The 21,133-nt window shown below is 44.9% G+C and overlaps 1 protein-coding gene across 1 annotated transcript in view; it reads left to right on the plus strand.

Moving 5' to 3' along the window:
* Nucleotides 1–21,133, plus strand: part of AOAH (acyloxyacyl hydrolase) — a 165,975-nt gene that overhangs the window by 84,092 nt on the left and 60,750 nt on the right. Inside the window, exons 7-8 of the mRNA XM_073630511.1 lie at nt 11,496–11,544; nt 13,855–13,925. Coding sequence (XP_073486612.1) covers nt 11,496–11,544; nt 13,855–13,925 — 120 coding nt within the window. The remainder of the gene's footprint in view (nt 1–11,495; nt 11,545–13,854; nt 13,926–21,133) is intronic.

The following is a 21,133-nucleotide window of genomic DNA, read 5'->3' on the forward strand; positions in this document are numbered from 1 at the left end:
TGTGTTAGCAATTGATTAATCCAGAAAGTTTGAAGTTTAGGTGACACCCTTTTTCTGGCTAACTCAAAGTCTAACTCCACCTTTGTTGAGAAAAAAAATATTCCATATGTGTAATCAATGTACATTGCAAGGGTTTTTTTTTAACATTTTTTTTTAGTAGAGTTCTACCTTTTTCTGTTCTGGAGAAAAAGCTGTTTGTTCTACTACTGTATGTCCTTACAGGACTAATTCCTGAATGGGAGGACCTCCACTCATTAAAACCAGCTGATGCACTCTCAGTGTTCTACTGTGGAAACTTGCAGTGTCTTCATTCCTTTAGAAGTATTTAACCCTTAGGGAGTATCTCACCAAAAATGAATATCCTATTGCAGAGAACATCTACAATTTTACTTGTATCTTGGTCAGATGTAGGGATGAACATAAGTTCGACTCGAACAGTGGGTGTTTGTTCTAAAACTAACTGAACATATGGGGCGATCACAGCGCGCTCTGCTGCGAGAGCCATATTTGGCCAAAGGCAGGGTGCCTTTGGCCAATCATGGCTCAGGGGGACCACGCCCCACACTATATAAGGCAGCTTACATAGCGGCCATGCATAGTGTGATGGAGATAGATTGAGCTAGATTAGGCAGGCAGGTTAGTTAGTGGCAGTGTATTTGATATATATTCAGTGGGGCAAAAAAGTATTTAGTCAGCCACCAATTGTACAAGTTCTCCCACTTAAAAAGATGAGAGAGGCCTGTAATTGTCATCATAGGTATACCTCAACTATGAGAGACAAAATGTGGAAACAAATCCTGACAATCACATTGTCTGATTTCTGAAAGAATTTATTTGCAAATTATGGTGGAAAATAAGTATTTGGTCATTATCAAAATTCATCTCAATACTTTGTTATATATCCTTTGTTGGCAATGACAGAGGTCAAACGTTATCTGTAAGGCCCAGTTGACACTGATGCATTGTGAATTTAGCGCGATTTTGACCCAATTGCGTTGCGAATTTTCTTTGTGAATTCATTACGTGTTTGTTGTGAATTTACTGCGATTCTACTGGAATGAGTTGTCATTTTGGGAGGTGACTGCAATTTCTGTCTGGCCAATGGAACCCAAACTTCCTGTTCTCTTCCTGGTTTTTGTGGAGTGTGTGGAGAGTGTGCGATTCAAGAACGATTTACATTGATGTCTATGGAGACTAAATTCGCAATGCAGTAAACTCACACAAGACCCTTTTTTTTATTGCATCGCATTCGTAGAGGAATCGCAACGCATGTATGTGAATGACCGTCATTGAAAACAATGACTTTAGGGATGACATGCAAATTTAAAGTGTTTTTGAGGCATGGCATTTGTTATGAATTTGCATCAGTGTGAACCGGGCCTAAGTCACCACAAGGTTGTCACACACTGTTGCTGGTATGTTGGCCCATTCCTCCATGCAGATCTCCTCTAGAGCAGTGATGTTTTGGGGCTTGTCGCTGGGCAACACGGACTTTCAACTCCCTCCAAAGGTTTTCTATGGGGTTGAGATCTGGAGACTGGCTAGGCCACTCCAGGACCTTGAAATGCTTCTTAGGAAGCCTCTCCTTCGTTGCCCAGACGGTGTGTTTAGGATCATTGTCATGCTGAAAGACCCAGCCATGTTTCATCTTCAATGCCCTTTCTGATGGGAGGAGGTTTGCACTCAAAATCTCAGGATACATGGCCCCATTCATTCTTTCATGTACACGGATCAGTCGTCCTGTTCCCTTTGCAGAGAAACAGCCCAAAGCATCATGTTGCCACCCCCATGCTTCACAGTAGGTATGGTGTTCTTTGGTTGCAACTCAGAATTCTCTCTCCTCCAAACACGACGAGTTGTGTTTCTACCAAACAGTTCTACTTTTGGTTTCATCTGACCATATGACATTCTCCCAATCCTCTTCTGGATCATCAAAATGCTCTCTAGCAAACCTCAGACGGGCCCGGACATGTACTGGCTTAAGTAGGGGGACACGTCTGGCACTGCAGGATCTGAGTCCCTGGCGGCATAGTGTGTTACTGATGGTAGCCTTTGTTACGTTGGTTCCAGCTCTCTGCAGGTCATTCACTAGGTCCCCCTGTGTGGTTCTGGGATTTTTGCTTACCGTTCTTGTGATCATTTTGACCCCACGGGGTGAGATCTTGCATGGAGCCCCAGATCAAGGGAGATTATCAGTGGTCTTGTATGTCTTCCATTTTCTAATTATTGCTCTAACAGTTGATTTCTTCACAACAAGCTGCTTGCCTATTGCAGATTCAGCCTTCCCAGCCTGGTGCAGGTCTACAATTTTGTTTCTGGTGTCCTTCGACAGCTCTTTGGTCTTCACCATAGTGGAGTTTGGAGTGTGACTGATTGAGGTTGTGGACAGGTGTCTTTTATACTGATAACAAGTTCAAACAGGTGCCATTAATACAGGTAATGAGTGGAGGACAGAGGAGCCTCTTAAAGAAGAAGATACAGGTCTGTGAGAGCCAGAAATCTTGCTTGTTTGTAGGTGACCAAATGCTTATTTTCCACCATAATTTGCAAATAAATTCTTTCAAAAATCAGACATGTGATTGTCTGGATTTGTTTCCACATTTTGTCTCTCATAGTTGAGGTATACCTATGATGACAATTACAGGCCTCTCTCATCTTTTTAAGTGGGAGAACTTGCACAATTGGTGGCTGACTAAATACTTTTTTGCCCCACTGTATATATATATATATATATATATTTACTCTGCATTTAGCGTAGACTAGATATTCAGTGTAGACTCTAAATTCAGTCAGTTAAGGCAGTGTTTTATTTATATATATATATATATATATATATATATATATATATATATACACTCTGCATTCAGTGTAGACTCTCTATTCAGTCAATGCAGACAGTGTAGTTTATATAACACAGTGTATTAAAGTGGTTAAGTGTAACCCTGAGCCAACATTTTTTTTAAAAATGGCGTGGCCCCCCCCAAAATCCATACCAGGCCCTTCAGGTCTGGTATGGATTTTAAGGGGAACCCCGTGCCAAATCCATACCAGGCTCTTCAGGTCTGGTATGGATTTTAAGGGGAACCTGTGCCAAAATGTAAAAAAAAATGGCGTGAAGGTCCCTCCCTATATCCATACCAGAACCTTATCTGAACATGCAACCTGGCAGGCCGAGAGATTGCCCCTCCTGAACCATACCAGACCACATGCCCTCAACATGGGGATGGTGCTTTGGGATCCCCCCCAAAGAACCTTGTACCCAGGTTGATGGGGACAAGGGCCTCATCCCCACACCCCCTACCCAGTTGTGGGGGTCTGGGGGCAAGGGGGGCTTATCGGAATCTGGAAGTCCCCTTTAACAAGGGGGCCCCCAGAAACCCCGGCCCCCCCATGTGAATGGGTAGGGGCACACTGTACCCCAACCCATGCACCAAAAAAGTGTCAAAAAAGTTAAAAGGACTGGAGACAGTTTTTGACAATTCCTTTATTTAAAAAAAGTGTCCCGCAATGTCCATCCATCTTCAAACACGGCGCCGACGAACCTGAAAAATAGAATTTTTTTTTTAAAAAGGTGGGGCCACCCAGTGACATAACTGGTGACCCCGTCCCCTTCTGACATCATGTGACTTTAGAGGGGGCGAAGTCACCCATTTGCATCACCAGGTAGCCCTCCTCTTGCCTATATAACAACTGTCAAAGAGAAAAGACAGCATTCAATGGGGCGCCTCCCATGGAGGCGGAGTTTTCCTGTCTTTTTATTTTTTTTTCTCAGGACCGTCGGACGTCGTGATCAACACCCCAAGGTTACCCCTTTTGTAGTGAGCTTGCTTCATGTGCTTTACAGTCCCTGTACTTCTGAAATGCCATATGCTACCATGCACCTCTTGAGTAACTTTAGACTTCGCTTAGAGCAGCCCTCAAAAATTCCACTCGCCTGCTCGCATTTTGCGAGTGGATTTTGAGGGCTGGCGAGTGTGGACTGCCTGGGAGGGAGGGGGGGCAAGCACCGCCGGCCAGCGGGTTGTATGGGAGTCCTTCTAGCAGCGCTCGGAGGGGGAAGAGAGGAGAACAGGCAGCCGGATCATCAGAGTGTTCCCCGCACTCGCTGTGTCCTGGTCCCGGGACTTTGATAGACAGATCACCTGGGACGAGTGATGTGTATCAAAGATCCCCAGCCAGGGGGCGGGGCTGTATGTGACACCAAGAGGCAGAAACACACTGCTATTGAAATGAAAGTTGTTCCAGTGATGTCCCTCAGTGTTCTGATCATCCGGCTGGCAATCCTCTTCCTCTCCTCTCTTCCCCTGCATGATGGACACATGCAGGCAGCATGATGGACACATGGAGTCAGCATGATGGACACATGGAGTCAGCATGATGGACACATGGAGGCAGCATGTTGGACACATGGCGGCAGCATGATGGACACAGGTAGGAAGCATGATGGACACATGGAGGCAGCATGATGGACACAGGTAGGCAGAGTGATGGACACAGGTAGGCAGCATGATGGACACAGGAAGGCAGCATGAGTGACACATGGAGGCAGCATGAGTGACACATGGAGGCAGCATGATGGACACAGGTAGGCAGAATGATGGACACAGGTAGGCAGCATGATGGACACAGGTAGGCAGCATGATGGACACATGGAGGCAGCATGATGGACACAGGTAGGCAGCATGATGGACACATGGAGGCAGCATGATGGACACATGGAGGCAGCATGATGGACACGGGGAGGCAGCGTTGGTGGGCACGGGCAGGATGCATTGGTGGACACGGGCAGGATGCATTGGTGGACACGAGCAGGCTGCATTGGTGGACACGGGCAGGCTGTGTTGGTCGACACGGTTGAAGCAGCATCGATGGGCACAGGTGAGGCTGCATTGTTGGGCATGGATAAAGTTGTTGGTAATATTTATTTTTAAATTATCTCATTAAATTACACTTAAATGTTTTAATTCTGCATAAAACATTTAAGTGTAATTTAATGAGATAATTTATGAGGGCGTGTTTAGGGGAGGAATTATTGGCGAGCAGGGTAGGTGTTGGGTGGGGCAACTGGTGGCCAGTAACCCTTGAGGCCCAGCTAGTAACTCAGGACTAGAAATTTTGAGCCCTAGCTTAGAGCATTTTTAAAAGCTTTTACTGAAACTCTTCTTGTGGTCAGGTACAGACAACTAGAATGCCTTTCTATCCCTAACTAACTAGGTAAGACTGCCCAGTCATACCTTAAAAGGTGTAAGTTAACGATTGGTGTCCTCCAACAACTTGGCTAATGCTCTGATATTCTGGGGTCCCATTAGGACTACATGGCACACCAGCCCCTTAGTATCCCATGCATGTGCGGCAGCAGCTCCGGCAGCCCGTAACCCGGCCTTCCCCCCTTTTAAATATGCACAAGGAAGGAAGGCAGGGCCCAAAAAAGCCCAGTAAAGGAGTCCAAACCAAGTTAACCCCTGGTTCCTTAACTTGCTAAAACAAAACCCTTACTGTAGTCAACCTGCCTACACTCTTCTTCAAGCTTCATACAATTGTAAAATGGTTCTAAACCCTCACATTTTTACACAAAGTTAAAAGGAGGAGCAATTTATTTAAAAATGGTTGGTGTTGCTCATCTTAAACTCTCTACATCTCATCCCAATGAGCTGAAACACCTTTGCGACAGAATCCTTATTGTCACATATTTCTGTGCACAAGCCTATCAATGAACGTAATCTGACATGTTTACTTGCAATCTTGTAAAACAACAATATTGTTCTATGCAGATCTTGCCAAATATCCTTGTATCACGGTAATTACCGGTACTTTTAGGTGGGGTTTCCCAACCTTCTTCTTTGTTCCCTGTCTGCTCAAATAACTTGGATTACACCCTGATCGGTGAGTCAGCAACTAGAGGATCGCTGTGATTTACTTTGAAACCTGAATCTCAGCTCTTTTACGATAGTGAGTTCTAGAACATTTTTCTTTTTCTTTTTTTTGTTAGCTCATTAGTGGTTTCCCTCTGCCAGCACCCCACCCCCCTTTTGTCTGATTTTCCTCTGTATCTACTTTTATTTACTTAGCACTCATTTGGCGTGTAGTTACTGTTCATTGCTCAGGGGCATCTTTTGGCAAACATTTCTTTAGTGTAGTGCTACCCCCGAGCCGCTGGAAATTGCCCAGGTTCTTTCACCAGCAGATCGCCCTGCAGCCAGGCACACATTCACAGTCTTTCTTTGCCTCAAAAACCAGTCAAGGGGTGTTATATTTGTTGTTTTTATTTTTGGAGTAACTGGTATAAGATTGAATTGAGTGGAATGCTCCAAAAAGAGACCTATGTACAGGCTGAGGACAGTAAACTCCTTTCTGAAACGCTGAAGCAGAAGTCCTTGCATTAGCAAACTGTGGACTTGGTTTGCAGTAAAAGCAGTCAATAGCAAGCCTCTTTCTTTAAATAGTTACATAGTTAGTCTGGTTGAAAAAAGACACAAGTCCACCTAGTTGAACCAATAAAAAGAGGGAATAAAAGAACAAACAAAATTATTTTACAATCTGATACCCACAGTTGATCTAGAGCAGTGGTCTCCAAACTGCTGCCCCGGGGTCAGATGCGGCCCTTTGCTTGCTTTTATCTGGCCCTTGGGGCTTTTCATCCACTGATACCAACAATGGGACATAATCCCCCCCCGTGACACCAATGAAGGGAAAGATTTCCTCCCAATGACACCAACAATAGGGCCCTATTCCTCCCACTGACACCAAAGATGGGGCATTGTTTATTCCCACTAATGTCAGGACCTTTCCTACTCCCAATACCCACAGCCTAGGCCCCCTAAAGTCTGAAGGAAAGTAAACTGGCCCTTTGTTTAGAAAGTTTGGAGACCCCTGATCCAAAGGAAGGCAAAAAAAAAAAAAAAACAGCAAAGCATGATCCAATTTGCTCCAGCAGGGGAAAAAATCCTTCCTGATCCCCTAAGAGGCAATCTCTTAGAGCACCAAGAGCAGAGTCCCTTCACAGAACTCAATATAGTTACATAGTTACATAGTAGGTGAGGTTGAAAAAAGACACAAGTCCATCAAGTCCAACCTATGTGTGTGATTATGTGTCAGTATTTCATTACATATCCCTGTATGTTGCGGTCATTCAGGTGATTATCTAATAGTTTCTTGAAGCTATCAGTGCTCCCCGCTGAGACCACCGCCTGTGGAAGGGAATTCCACATCCTTGCCGCTCTTACAGTAAAGAACCCTCTACGTAGTTTAAGGTTAAACCTCTTTTCTTCTAATTGTAATGAGTGGCCACGAGTCTTATTAAACTCTCTTCTGCGAAAAAGTTTTATCCCTATCGTGGGGTCACCAGTACAGTATTTGTAAATTGAAATCATATCCCCTCTCAAGCGTCTCTTCTCCAGAGAGAATAAGTTCAGTGCTCGCAACCTTTCCTCATAACTAAGATCCTCCAGACCCTTTATTAGCTTTGTTGCCCTTCTTTGTACTCGCTCCATTTCCAGTACATCCCTCCTGAGGACTGGTGCCCAGAACTGGACAGCATACTCCAGGTGCGGCCGGACCAGATCTTGTAGAGCGGGAGAATTATCGTTGTATCTCTGGAGTTGATCCCCCTTTTAATGCATGCCAATATTCTGTTTGCTTTATTAGCAGCAGCTTGGCATTGCATGCCATTGCTGAGCCTATCATCTACTAGGACCCCCAGGTCCTTTTCCATCCTAGATTCCCCCAGAGGTTCTCCCCCCAGTGTATAGATTGCATTCATATTTTTGCCACCCAAATGCATTATTTTACATTTTTCTACATTGAACCTCATTTGCCATGTAGTCGCCCACCCCATTAATTTGTTCAGGTCTTTTTGCAAGGTTTCCACATCCTGCGGAGAAGTTATTGCCCTACTTAGCTTAGTATCGTCTGCAAATACAGAGATTGAACTGTTTATTCCATCCTCCAGGTCGTTTATAAACAAATTAAATAGGATTGGTCCCAGCACAGAACCCTGGGGAACCCCACTACCCACCCCTGACCATTCTGAATACTCCCCATTTATCACCACCCTCTGAACACGCCCTTGTAGCCAGTTTTCAATCCATGTACTCATCCTATGGTCCATGCCAACGGACCTTATTTTGTACAGTAAACGTTTATGGGGAACTGTGTCAAATGCTTTTGCAAAATCCAGGTACACCACGTCTACGGGCCTTCCTTTATCTAGATGGCAACTCACCTCCTCATAGAAGGTTAATAGATTGGTTTGGCAAGAACGATTCTTCATGAATCCATGCTGATTACTGCTAATGATATCGTTCTTATTACTAAAATCTTGTATATAGTCCCTTATCATCCCCTCCAAGAGTTTACATACTATTGATGTTAGGCTAACTGGTCTGTAATTCCCAGGGATGTTTTTTGGGCCCTTTTTAAATATTTAATAGACTGAGCTCTTATGGACACCAGCTGAAGTTCTCTTTGAAAAAACATGCAGCCTACTCTCTAACACCAGAGGGGAGGCAGCAGCCCAAAAGTCTTTAAGATCTTTCAGCAGTCTTTACTCACAAATGTCCAGGGAAAGTTGGTTGTCTCTTTTCAACATCCATACAACACCTTTCTCATGAACAGAAAAACACATGGCAGTGCTGCCCTGTTTTTCTGCTGAAGGAAAAGACCCAGAAGTTCTGTGTTACAGAGTATATATCCAGGCTCCCAGCCACCTTCAGGGTCATCCTCCTTGGGATTGGCCAGGGCTGTATAAATATTTATTGCTTCACACTTATGTTCCAGAGAGTTCTCTAGTTCTCTGGAAAGCAGAGAAAACTGTCAAAACTAGCAGCAGCTGAAACAATGAGCAGACCTACAGTATTTAATCACATGCTGTTGCACTGATTACAGTGAGCACAAATAACTATACCTAACACAACAATTAAATCCATGCTGATTACAGTGAGACAAGCTAAATGTACCTAGCAAACAAAAATACAACTCCAATGAACACAGTGAGCCAGCACTAAATCTAACTAATCCTAGCACCTATCTAGAAGGGTGCTACACTAGCTTGGACCATGCTATATATAAAGCGTTTCCAGCACAAAGGTTATAGCCAGTAGCCAGAGAGGGGGGACACACACACAGAGAGGGGGGACACAGAAAGAGAGGGGACACACACAGAGAGAGGGGACACACACACACACAGAGAGGGAGGACAAACACACACAGAGAGGGGACACACACACACAGAGGGGGGACACACACACAGAGAGAGGGGACACACACACAGAGAGGGGACACGCACACACAGAGAGAGGGGACACACACAGAGAGAGGGGACACACACACACAGAGAGGGAGGAAAAACACACACAGAGAGGGGACACACACACACAGAGAGGGGACACACACAGAGAGAGGGGACACACACACAGAGAGGGAGGACAAACACACACACAGAGGGGACACACACACACACACACACGGAGAGGGGACACACACACACACAGAGAGGGGACACACACACAGAGAGGGGACACACACACACAGAGAGGGGACACACAAACAGAGAGAGGGGACACACACAGAGAGAGGGGGCAGCGAGAGAGAGGGGTGACAGTGAGGGGGAGCAGAAAGAGGGGGACTCGGGGGAAATGAAAAAGAGGGGAGCCGAGAGAAAGGGAGACCTCTAGCTCTGTCCCTATCTGCAATCCCTGCTCTGCCTCCATGCCCCAGTCTTTGTATGCAGGTATTCAGTGTATAATTGTGCCCGGTACCTGTCTCCAAACTTGATCCGGGAGAGCCCTCTGCTCTGTTTCATCCAGCGGCTCCCTCATAGCCTGCGCCTCTCCACCTGTCCTCGTCTTCCGGGCCCACAGTCAGTCTGTTCTCCGGGCCTCACTGTTGGAGCTTTGAGGAGTCCAGGCTCTGGAAAGCACCAGGGATGCCCCTCTTCGGCTATAAAATTAAGCGGTGAAGCTCTTCTCTTCACTCCCTCCCGCGCTGTCATTCTTGTAGCCTACCACACGGAGGATGCGGGGCCGCCCACTCACTTGTGCAGACAGTTTTCTGCACCTCGCCGCTGCTTGCTTCTATCCCTCCCCCCAGCTGTTAGGCCTGTAGCATTCCACATGGAGGCTGCGGAGCCGCCCACTCACTCACTCAAGCAGATAATTTCCTGCACCTCGCCGCTGCTTGCTGCCATGTTCTTCCCGCCGTGAACCTGGACCCTCTCACATGCCCACAGAGATGGCTCTACGTGCCAGCTGTGGCACGCGTGCCATAGGTTCGCCATCACTGGCCTAGGCTATAAGAAGATTGCCAAGACCCTGAAACTGAGCTGCAGTATGGTGGCCAAGACAATACAGTGGTTTAACAGGAGAGGTTCCACTCAGAACAGTCCTCTCTATGATCGACCAAAGAAGTTGAGTGCGCGTGCTCAGCGTCATATCCAGGGGTTGTCTTTGGGAAATAGATGTATGAGTGCTGCTAGCATTGCTGCAGAGGTTGAAGGGGTGGGGGGGTCAGCCTGTCAGTTCTCAGACTACACGCTGTACATTGCATCAAATTGGTCTGCGGGGCTGTCGTCCCAGAAGGAAGCCTTTTCTAAAGATGATGCACAAGAAAGCCCGCAAACAGTTTGCTGAAGACAAGCAGACTAAGGACATGGATTACTGGAACCATGTCCTGTGATCTGATGAGACCAAGATAAACTTATTTGGTTCAGATGGTGTCAAGCGTGTGTGGCGGCAACCAGGTGAAGAGTACAAAGACAAGTGTGTCTTGCCTACAGTCAAGCAGGGTGGTGGGAGCGTCATGGTCCTGGGCTGCATGAATGCTTTCGACAATAGGGAGTTATAGTTCATTGAGGAAACCATGAAAGCCAACATGTACTGTGACATACTGAAGCAGAACATGGGCCGCAGAGTAGTATTCCAACATAATGACCCCAAACGCACCTCCAAGAAGACCACTGCCTTACTAAAGAAGCTGAGGGTAAAGGTGATGGACTGACCAAGCATGTCTCCAGACCTAAACCCTATTGAGCATCTGTGGGGTATCTTCAAATAGAAGGTGGAGGAACGCAAGGTCTCTAACATCCAACAGCTCTGTGATGTCATCATTGAGGAGTGGAAGACGACTCCAGTGGCAACCTGTGAAGCTCTGGTGAACTCCATGCCCAAGAGGGTTAAGGCAGTGCTGGAAAATAATGGTGGCCACACAAAATATTGACACTTTGGGCCCAATTTGGACATTTTTCACTTAGGGGTGTACTCTACATTAATGGCTGTGTGTTGAATTATTTTCAGGAGACAGCAAATTCACATTGTTATACGAGCTGTACACTCACTACTTTACATTGTAGCAAAGTGTCATTTCTTCAGTGTTGTCACATGAAAAGACATAATAAAATATTCACAAAATTGTGAGGGGTGTACTCAATTTTTTGAGATACTGTACTACAGTAAATGTATTCTAATGTTTTATGATAGTGAGGATTTTTTCTAATTTCCTAGATCAGAGCCAGCAGAAGATCTTGATCACGATAGCTTCAGTGTCTTTCCAGTAAGTTGAATAAACATAAAATGTATTTTCATTGTATTCTCCATCTTTAAAGGAAACATGTGTTTTGCTAATGCAGGGTGAAGCAAAAGGTTAATATTAATAACAGCTGACCCCCTTATGCCAGTTGAAAATATACTATACTTTTCTTCTAACCAAACAGATGTTAACTTAAATCAGAAAATTAGGTTCCGCTAGATGACTTCATTCTGGCCCCTTTTGCAGGTGTAACCATTGTATGTAAAACATTAAAAATAAGTGCCTATACTGTTTAAAATCCAGTGATGCACTGTCTCACCCTGCTCTGCAAAGCCTCAATTGTCTTGTATTCTCTGCACTGTGCCAATAATCAGTGAGTCACTAGAGGCTGATTTGCTGACAGCCTCAAGATTTACTGCTGCTGGGGGGGGAGCAACAGGAATGACACAGACTGTGTCGAGGGTACATAGATTATTGAGAAAAGGAAAGCAGGAGAGGTGAACAAACTCTGCTTCCAGGGAGACACAAAAGAGATAAACTTACAATGATAGGGTCTTCTCTTATCTCCCTGATATTCTCCTCTTTCTGCATCCACACAGTGGCAGCAATATCAGCCTGAGCACTGTCAGCTACTGTAGTATTGCCCTCTAGATGTGTCAAGACATAAAACCAAGGCTGGAAATGCACACACTTTAATTGCAGAAAGTGACCTCTAGTTTTTGAGACTAAAGAAAAGGGGAGAGTTTTCAATAAGGAAGTGACTGCTCTAGGCTTCAGCAAAATGACAGCCTCAGACAAGAAGAAACAGGAGCAATGCTGGAGGAAATTTACAGTACACACTGATTTTGGTAGCATAATTATTAATGTGGAATGTATGTTCATTGCTAAGTTGTTATGGATAAAGTTCCACTTTAAGAAATAATTAAAACTTTATGGCCAAAACATTGCTGCATCATAATTATTTTAATATAATTTGATTAAAGCACACAATGCAAACATACGGACTGCTAACACATTTTAAACAGTGTGCTACCTGAGCATTTCAACAGCTGTTAAGGGAGACTGTATTTCAGCGCTGAGAGTTCCCTCTAGCTTGAACCGCTCAAATCTATATATTTAATATAATAACGAAAGTTTTGAAGAGATTGTGAAATTGTAAGAAAAACACTGCAGTAAGCTCTTTTCACACTGCGATGTGTCGGGCGTCGGCGGTAATAGCGGCGCTTTACTGTCATTTTAGCGACGCTTTTCGGCCACTAGTGGGGCGCTTTTAACCCCCGCTAGCGGCCGAAAAAGGGTTAAAAGAGCCCGCAAAGTGTCGCTGCAGTGGCGCTTTGCTGGCGCTTCGGCAGCGCTGACCATTGATTTCAATAAACAGGGGCACTTTAGGAGCAGTGTATACAAAGCGCCTCAAAGAAGCTGCTTGCAGGACTTTTTTGAGCGTCCTGCCATTGCACCGCTCCAGTGTGAAAGCCCGTGGGCTTTCACACTGGAGTGACAGGAGAGGCTCTTTACAGGCGCTTTACAGGCGCTATTTTTAGTGCTATAGTGCCTGTAAAGTGCCTCAGTGTAAAAGTAACTAAAATATACTCTCATTAAAAATGCACTATGCTTTTCCTTTAAAGGGCTTTCACACTCAACAGTTTACATATAACTGCTTTTCTGATGTATGTCACCACCTACCTAGTGCTCACTGTATGAGTTGTGCACTTAGCTCAATGACACATTTAAGTGTTCACTGCTCTTGTCACTGCCAAACGCCAAGCATGAGCACAGAGTTATTTCTAACGAGGTTCAACAGATTGCATTTATGAATCTTAGTAAGTCACTAATGAACCATTACTTAGAGATGGTACAGAAAAATTATTCTTTGGAAAACACCAAACTTTAAAGCTAAACTCTAGACAATAACTTACATAAACAGAAAAAATATACATGAAAACAGATGATCTGTCAAAGAGTTTGTATTCCAGTTCATTCATTTCTGATATCTACACAGCACAGCCAGGTCAGAGACCTGGTTTTCTTTATTGCAGTTAAGTAATGAAATTTGGTCTTGTCCCTGCCCTCAGCCTCCCTGTCATCTCCTCCTATCAGAATGTTCACTAGTAAGCAATTGATTGGCTCTTTGTGTTGCCTCTCCGATTCCCAGTCTCTGCTATACAGAGAATTCCAAGAGGCTGATACAAGTCAAATACAGTTGCCTGTAAAAATACACAATAATCCAGTTTAGCTTTAACAAATACACTTTACTAGATAGATTAAAAGAACCTAGGGAATAGATCGAATGTGATTAAATTGTAACTGATAAGATGGTGCTTTTCTTCTTCACAGTCTTTACGAGGATATCACTGGAGGGGTAAAGATTGCAGTGACATAGACAAATCTGTTCATCCTGGCAGAAGGTGAGTTTATCTTCATTGATGTACCTGGAAACTCCTCTCCTCTTCTCTTCCGCAGCTGAAAATGGTGCAGGCACATATTTCCATAAACAGTGTGCCACAAACTGCAAAAATGCACCACATTGAGTGAATGGGCCCTTGCTTATTTTAATGCAGAAATTGTTTCTTTTATTTTGCTTTTTTATTACAAAAATGTATTTTAAAGAGGTCCTTCACTCTGGAAAAAAATAAAATAAAAGTCAGAAGCTACAAATCATGAAGCTACTGACTGTTAATAACCTGTCCAGGGATCTAGCACCATCCTCACCCAGGCTAGTTTTTCACTAGACATCGAGTTCCCAGCACAGGTATTTTAACTGTGGGCAGCTGGCTGTGCTGCTTGCATCTTCACAGCCAGTTGCCCACTGCTCATGCAGCTTGGTGAATCAGCCTTCTGGGATCTGTGACGTGTTCCAGAAGACTGCAATGAGGGAGGGGGAGAGAAAAACTAGTACCGGGAATCTGTCAAAACTAGGTACCCACTCTCCCACCATAAAAGTTACATGCCAAAAGTGGTAGGGGGGGGGGGGAGAGAAGGGCTTAAAGTGGAACTTCCCCTTTTGGGTGAAGTTCCTCTTTAAGTAAATATCCTGCTTGCAAATTTAAAGTGATACTAAACATACAATGTTTAATTGCCATCATCCCTTCTATTTATGTATAATGTTCAGGCCACTGTATTAAAAAGAGAAGCGGGGAATATAAAAAAAAACTTATATATTATTATTATACAGGATTTATATAGCGCAAACAGTTTGCTCAGCGCTTTACTAAATGAAGGCAGGAATTACAGTTACAATACAATTTGGTACAAGACTAATTAGAGGGCCCTGCTCGTTAGAGCTTACAATCTAAAAGGGAGGGTCAAGTGATACAAAAGGTAATAACTGTGGGGGGCTGAGCTGATGGAGAAAGTAAAAACACAGTGTATTAGTTAAAAGCAGGATAGGCTTCTTTAAACAGAAGGGTGTTCTGATAGCTTGCCTCCCAAAATCCACCATAGACAAGATCCCTGAATCCACCTTGTAATGCTTCAGGATGGTATTATGTGGTGACCAAGAAGTGGCCCTGCATGTTGCCTCCATGGAGACATTGAAATGACTTGCCCAGGATGCCACAACTGCCCTTGTTGAATGTGCCATCACCACCACTAGTGGGTCAACTCCTACAGCCCTATATGCCTTTTGGATAAGCTTCACAATCAATCTGGCCAAGGTTCTAGAGGTAGCCTCTTTCCCTCTATTCTTTTGTATTCTTGCCACTTGGTATGATGAACACCCTTTCTGATGCCCGAAACAAAACTGTGGCTGAGAGATATTTCTTCAAAGTTCTGGAAACATCAAGTTCACGTAAGGCACCCATCTGTAACGCCAAAAAATTAAGCAAGGCCCAAGTCTCTGATACGTGGAACAAGGTGGCCATGTTTGTAACAAACTGCTCCACCAGACGAAGCTCCACCCTGAAGAATATAATATGGCTTTCTGAATCTCCAAAAGCCTAAAGTTCTGACCCCCTCCTCCCAGAGGTCACTGCCATGAGAGAGACTGCCTTATAAGTAAAATCCCACGGAGACCACTGAGAACACTTCTCTGTGGGAGTAAAGGGTTGTTTTGAAAGAAAGTCCAGCAGTACAAACAGATCCCATTTAGGAAAGGTCATCTTCCAGGGGGGATAGATCTTGACCACAGCTCTGAGGAACTGGATTACTAGTGGATGCTCCACCCACTTTAGTTGTTGCTGAGATGGCTGACAGAGGTAGGAATAAAGTCCCTTCCTGTCATAAAAGTGACAAGTCTATCCCAGATCTTCAAATAGATGGTATTAGTGGAGAGCTTTCTGGACTTTAGCATTACCTGTGAAGAACATCCTAGGCTCTCCAGCCTTCCCCATCAATAGCCATGTTTGAAGGAAAAGTCTGCCTGGTTTCGGATTCACCAGGTTCCCCTTTGACAGCAAATGTTCTGGAAGAGGAATGAGGGCTTGAGTGTGCAGTTGAGCACTACACTATCAAAAACAAAGAGGGCCAGGCAGAGAGGAGACCAGATAGTGGACAGGGGACAGAAAAAAGGACAGCATGCCCCATCTCCTATGTGCACAGGAAAAGCAGACAGAGGTAACAAAAGCCAAAACAAGTTACTTCATGGCAGGATCATCAGGTATTATTTTAATGAAATGTGCAGATTTAGATATATTAAAAAATTACTTCTAAATCAGAAGTATACTGTTAAAATGAAGAAAAGATTATTAGGGGCTAGAGCTTACTGCTAGAAGAAACTTTGCACGCCTCTTCTGCCAAAAAAATCATTTCCTCTTTCTTCTGGCAACTCATTCTATAGTGTACACTGCCATAAACGTGCTGTACAACCTCCTGAACCAGAATAGCAGACTAGTGCAAGATGCTGGGATTACAACATTAGTTGCTAGTCAATAATTGAACATTACAACAAGAGCTGTCTAACCTCAGGCACACTACAGTTAAACTTTATTATGTTAAAGCTTATTTGAGATCTTAGTGACTGGGTTAACTTATACTTTAACCTACCAGATCCTTAAAGCGGAGTTGCGCCAAATTTTTTTTTTTTTAAGTCAGCAGCTACAAATACTGCATCTGCTAACTTTTAAAATATGGACACTTACCTGTCCAGGGTGCCCACGATGTCGGCACCCGAAGCCGATCTGTCCCTCGGCTCTCGGGTGGAGACACCTCTATCTTTGGTAAGGGAATCAGGAAGTGAAGCCTTGCGGCTTCACAGCCTGGTTCCCTACTGCGCATGCGCGAGTCACGTTGCGCGATTCCACTGGTCCCTGCTGTCTTCTGGGACCTGTGTGTCTTCCAGAAGACAGCGGGGGGGGGGGGGACAGAGGAGGCGCCGGATATGGTATAGATAGCCACAGATACTGCGACTATCTATGCCCGGAAGTGGGAGCAAATACCTGTATTATACAGGTATCTGCTCCCCAGTGGCGGGACAAGGTATTTCAGCGCCCAGGGCGAGGATGCCAAAATGCCCCCTCCCCCCGCATATCAGGGTGCGGAGCTAGTAGAAGCATTTGCACCTCACAAAAAAATATATGATAGTTGCAGAGAATTTCTGTATTACTTTTTACATTTGATTGGTCATCACAATGATCACAAAGTACACAGCCAATTAGATTGCTTTGATGATGGCTTGGTTTGCAGCCAATAATGAGTAACTTGGCTGCTCAAGGGTGATTTTTGAAGATTGTAAATGGTGCTCTAGAACTAGAAGCTGATCTTGGTCCTGCTTGAAAACCTCCTTCGATCTACGGGCTGCAGTGCTGATCATTGTATTCTGACAGTGGAGGAGTCCTGCTGTCAGAGTACAATAGCACAGAGGGGGGATTCCTCCATCCACCTTGTTTGAGTGGATGCAGAGATCTGTTCAGCCTGCTGGGGAAAAAAATAATAGCATGTATTAGGGTTGCACTGATACAGATATCAGTGCTGATACTAAGCATTTGCACGAGCATTTGGAATCGCACCACATTCCACAAGATTCTTTGCAGTGTGATATGAGCCCATTCATTTTGTATGAGCTGAAATCTCACCACAAAGGTTTCAGTAACTGGTATCAGTGAGTACTTGAGCACAAGTATCGCTACTCGTAATTGCCAGTACAAAACAGATATTGGCGCAACCCCAGTGTATACCCAGCTTTAGACAATGTGTCAGAGTGTTAAAGATATATGTGTTATAAAGATAACAGGGAAAACATTTTAGGTGAGCATATACTATACAATCTGATTGTACAATCTCTGCACATTCTCCTTTAGATTTACCTAAACTTTTGTAATATAGGGACAAACCCAAACAATTAATTTTAAGTATTATCCAATCAGGCAGGCCTTTGTACTACATAGTTGGTGGCAGATCCAAAGGAAATTGTACAATCCGATTATATAGTGTATGGATCAGTTTTTTTCTTGAGATTTATGGCCAGCTTTATTAGCTCCTGTGTAAAATCCCTGTTTTCTTATGCCTGGGGAGCCCACCAAACACCCATGTACATGAGTTCTTTAGGACCCATTCACATGCAGTGCAGACATGTGTGTCCTGTGCAGCGCTCTCTTTTATCAGTACAGAGATGTACGGGGATTGTGTGCATCCCTGTGCCAGCGTCCCATTCACTTCTATTGGGACCCGCACCTGTATGTCATATTAGGGTACAATGGCTGCGTCCATGCAGCCTCATGCCTCAGTAGAAATGAATGGGGTGCTGGCATGGGGATACGCACAACACCTATGTACCCATTGCTGATAAACGACAGCCCTGCATTGGAGACACATTGTTAGCACCCCTTGTGAATGTGCATGTACTAAAAATAAAATGTGACAGAACATTGGTCTTCACAGCAATGAACAGAGATACAGTATGAAGCCTGAAAATGTTACCTGTTAGCTGAGAGACAGAGGAGAGGACACCACTCAGTTTTGGCTGTGCAGCTATAGAGGGTGGGGGGCGGGGGGTTTGAGGGAAAGGGCACAGGTGGAGGGGTCACTATACAGAGGAGTAATGGGCTCTGAGATGTCTGGAGCAGGGAGAGATAAGAACAGGAGCCCGGGGAGGGGGCGGAGGTGGTGATGTGCCACAGACATCGGGACACTGGCAGGAGATAAGGCAGGAGAGATAGAGATGACTGTAGAGGGAGGAGAGAAGCTGCTGTCCAGGCAAGGAGAGGAGCAGAAAAGTCAATCAAGAAAGCATGGACAACTGATGCCTTCCCAACCTGATGTGCCCGCCTGCTCCACTCTCCTGTTGCTCAGACAATAGTACAGTGTACTGTGCAGGCAGGGGGCGGGTGTAGTGCTATGATGTAGCCTACATGCAGGGACAAAGCCACTCTCTGTCTGTGTTACATTTGGCAGCATATTCTATGCTTGCAGGGTTGTACCCAGTGAACTGCGCCCTCTTCCCACAGTAAATCACTCCACCCAGGGCAGCTGCCCCTCCTGCCCACCCCCAGTATCGGCCCTGCTGCTCTCCCCTTCCCCCTGAAAGGTGCCAAATGTGACACCAGAGGGGGGGAGGCTTCCGAAAAGCGGAAGTTCCATTTTTGGGTGGAACTCCGCTTTGATATAAAATTATGGCCTTCCGTTAAAAAAAATCAGCACATCCTGCCTGTCCTCCAATGGTAAGACCAGTGCTGACCCCCCCCCACCCTTCACAGTTATTCACTGGGAAGAGCAGTGTACTGATGCTTTTCCACCCAGACCTCTCTAAATCCGACCATAAGCTAATGGACGGGCTGAGATTCGAACCACGTATGGACAGGCTGCATGTACCCAAGTTGATCGATCGATCAACTTGGGTACACCCAGCCTGTTGGACTTTACATGCAATTATTGGTTATAGCCGCGAGCAGTAATCACTGTGTTCTCCCAGCGGAGATAGCTCCCCCCCTTACCGCCAAGAAAACACAATAGCTCAGCAGGAGGGATTCCCCCAACACTGAATGTGTGCGTCATTGTCGCCCTTTTTTTTTTTTAAATCAAGCCCCCAATAAAAAGATCACATGAAGACACAGTAGTGTCTTCTGCCCAGCTTCAAATCCCTCCCAACCATAGTAGTATCCTCTGCCCCCCCCCTCCCACAGTGGTGTCCTCTGCCCTTTTTCACATCATGCCCCCCCCCCCAATAATGTACCCTGCTCTCCCTCCCACTGTAGTGTCCTCTGCCATCCCACCCCCCACAGTAGTGTCCTCTGCCCCTCCATACCTCCCAGTAGTGTCCCGTGCCCCCCCTAAAGAAGTGTTCTCTGTCCCCCACAAGTAGTGATATTTGCCCTCTTCACAACACACAGCCATTTTTAGGTGACTCTCTCCTATTTTACACCGGCTGTACATCAGAGTAGAATGAGAGCCAGCACAGTGCTGGATGGAGAGTGGGAGCTGCCAGAGTTAACTTTTCATGTTAACAAGCTGTAGATTGGTAGCTAGGACCATCAAGCAATCAATCACCGGCTGATTAACCTGCAAAGCAGCTCCCGTGCTCCCGCAGAGCACTGTTTTGCCTCTCACTCCAGTCTGCAATTAGAAGGAGAGCAGCAGAGGCTGGGGGGAAGCATCGGCACAGCCCTGCTCATGATCTACATGTTGGCTTCCCACGATCAATGGGTTAGAGGCCCAGGCTCTAAGGGGACAATGTTAATTTGCAGGCATTATACAAATCGGTATGGATACATAACTATTAGATAATCATCTTTGGAAACCTGTGATATTGAATATTTTTGGACTGTAGCATAACTAATCTACACTGGTCCTTGATGCAAAAGTTCAAGGTTTCTGAAGCTTACACATTTACCAGAATTATCAGGCTTTTCATGAACTGCAACCTCTTTTCACATCTATTTTGCAGTGAGCAGAAGGTTGTGCAGAAAACCAGAACAAAAAAATGTTGTATACCTTGCAGGCTTGTATTCAAGGTCTCTGCAGCCAGATGAAAATGGATTTAGCTGGCCAGACATCTAGATGAGCATTCAGCAGATAGACTGTGTCCCATGAATCAACTTTAATGCCAAATTTTAAAGTAGTATTAAATCATCTTTGTTTTTTTTTAACTTAACAGATTGAGCACAATAAAATAAACGTTCATAGCAAACTATTTGTTAAATGTCTTACACCAGCACTTGCAATTTATAACTCACAGGCTTCACAGGAAATAATTTACAGTGAATAGTGCAGTCTTGAGCCAGCCTGTTAGTTTGGAGAAGAGAGGGGGGGCAGTGGAGCGTCTTTTCATCTTTGGCTACTGGGCTGTGCATTTCTATTGATGCATGCAGTGTAGGGAGACACAGGTCTGGTCCCTGCATGCAATGGTGGCTCCATAGGATGCTTCAAGAAAAAGGTGCCACCCTGAAAGAGTAAACCTGGGGCAGCAGTCATACCACCAGCTTAAACTGGAACTTAGTCAAGGATTAGAGCAGTGGTTCTCAACCCTTCTAGTGCCGTGACTTCTTGATAAAATTTCCCAAGTTGTGAGGACCCCTAACAGTAAAATTATTTTTGTAGCGTGGGTGGTCATCACCCAAGGCAAGACAAGTAATTTGAGCCCCTAACCCATGGACATTTAGCGCTCCCCGAGTCCCTTCCACTCGTACAATTTTAAAAACCCTTATGGTACATTTTAGAATGTAACTCTCTCTTTGGTCTCCTT

The sequence above is a fragment of the Aquarana catesbeiana genome, linkage group LG05 (assembly GCF_042186555.1).
Source record: "Aquarana catesbeiana isolate 2022-GZ linkage group LG05, ASM4218655v1, whole genome shotgun sequence".
NCBI lineage: Eukaryota > Metazoa > Chordata > Amphibia > Anura > Ranidae > Aquarana > Aquarana catesbeiana.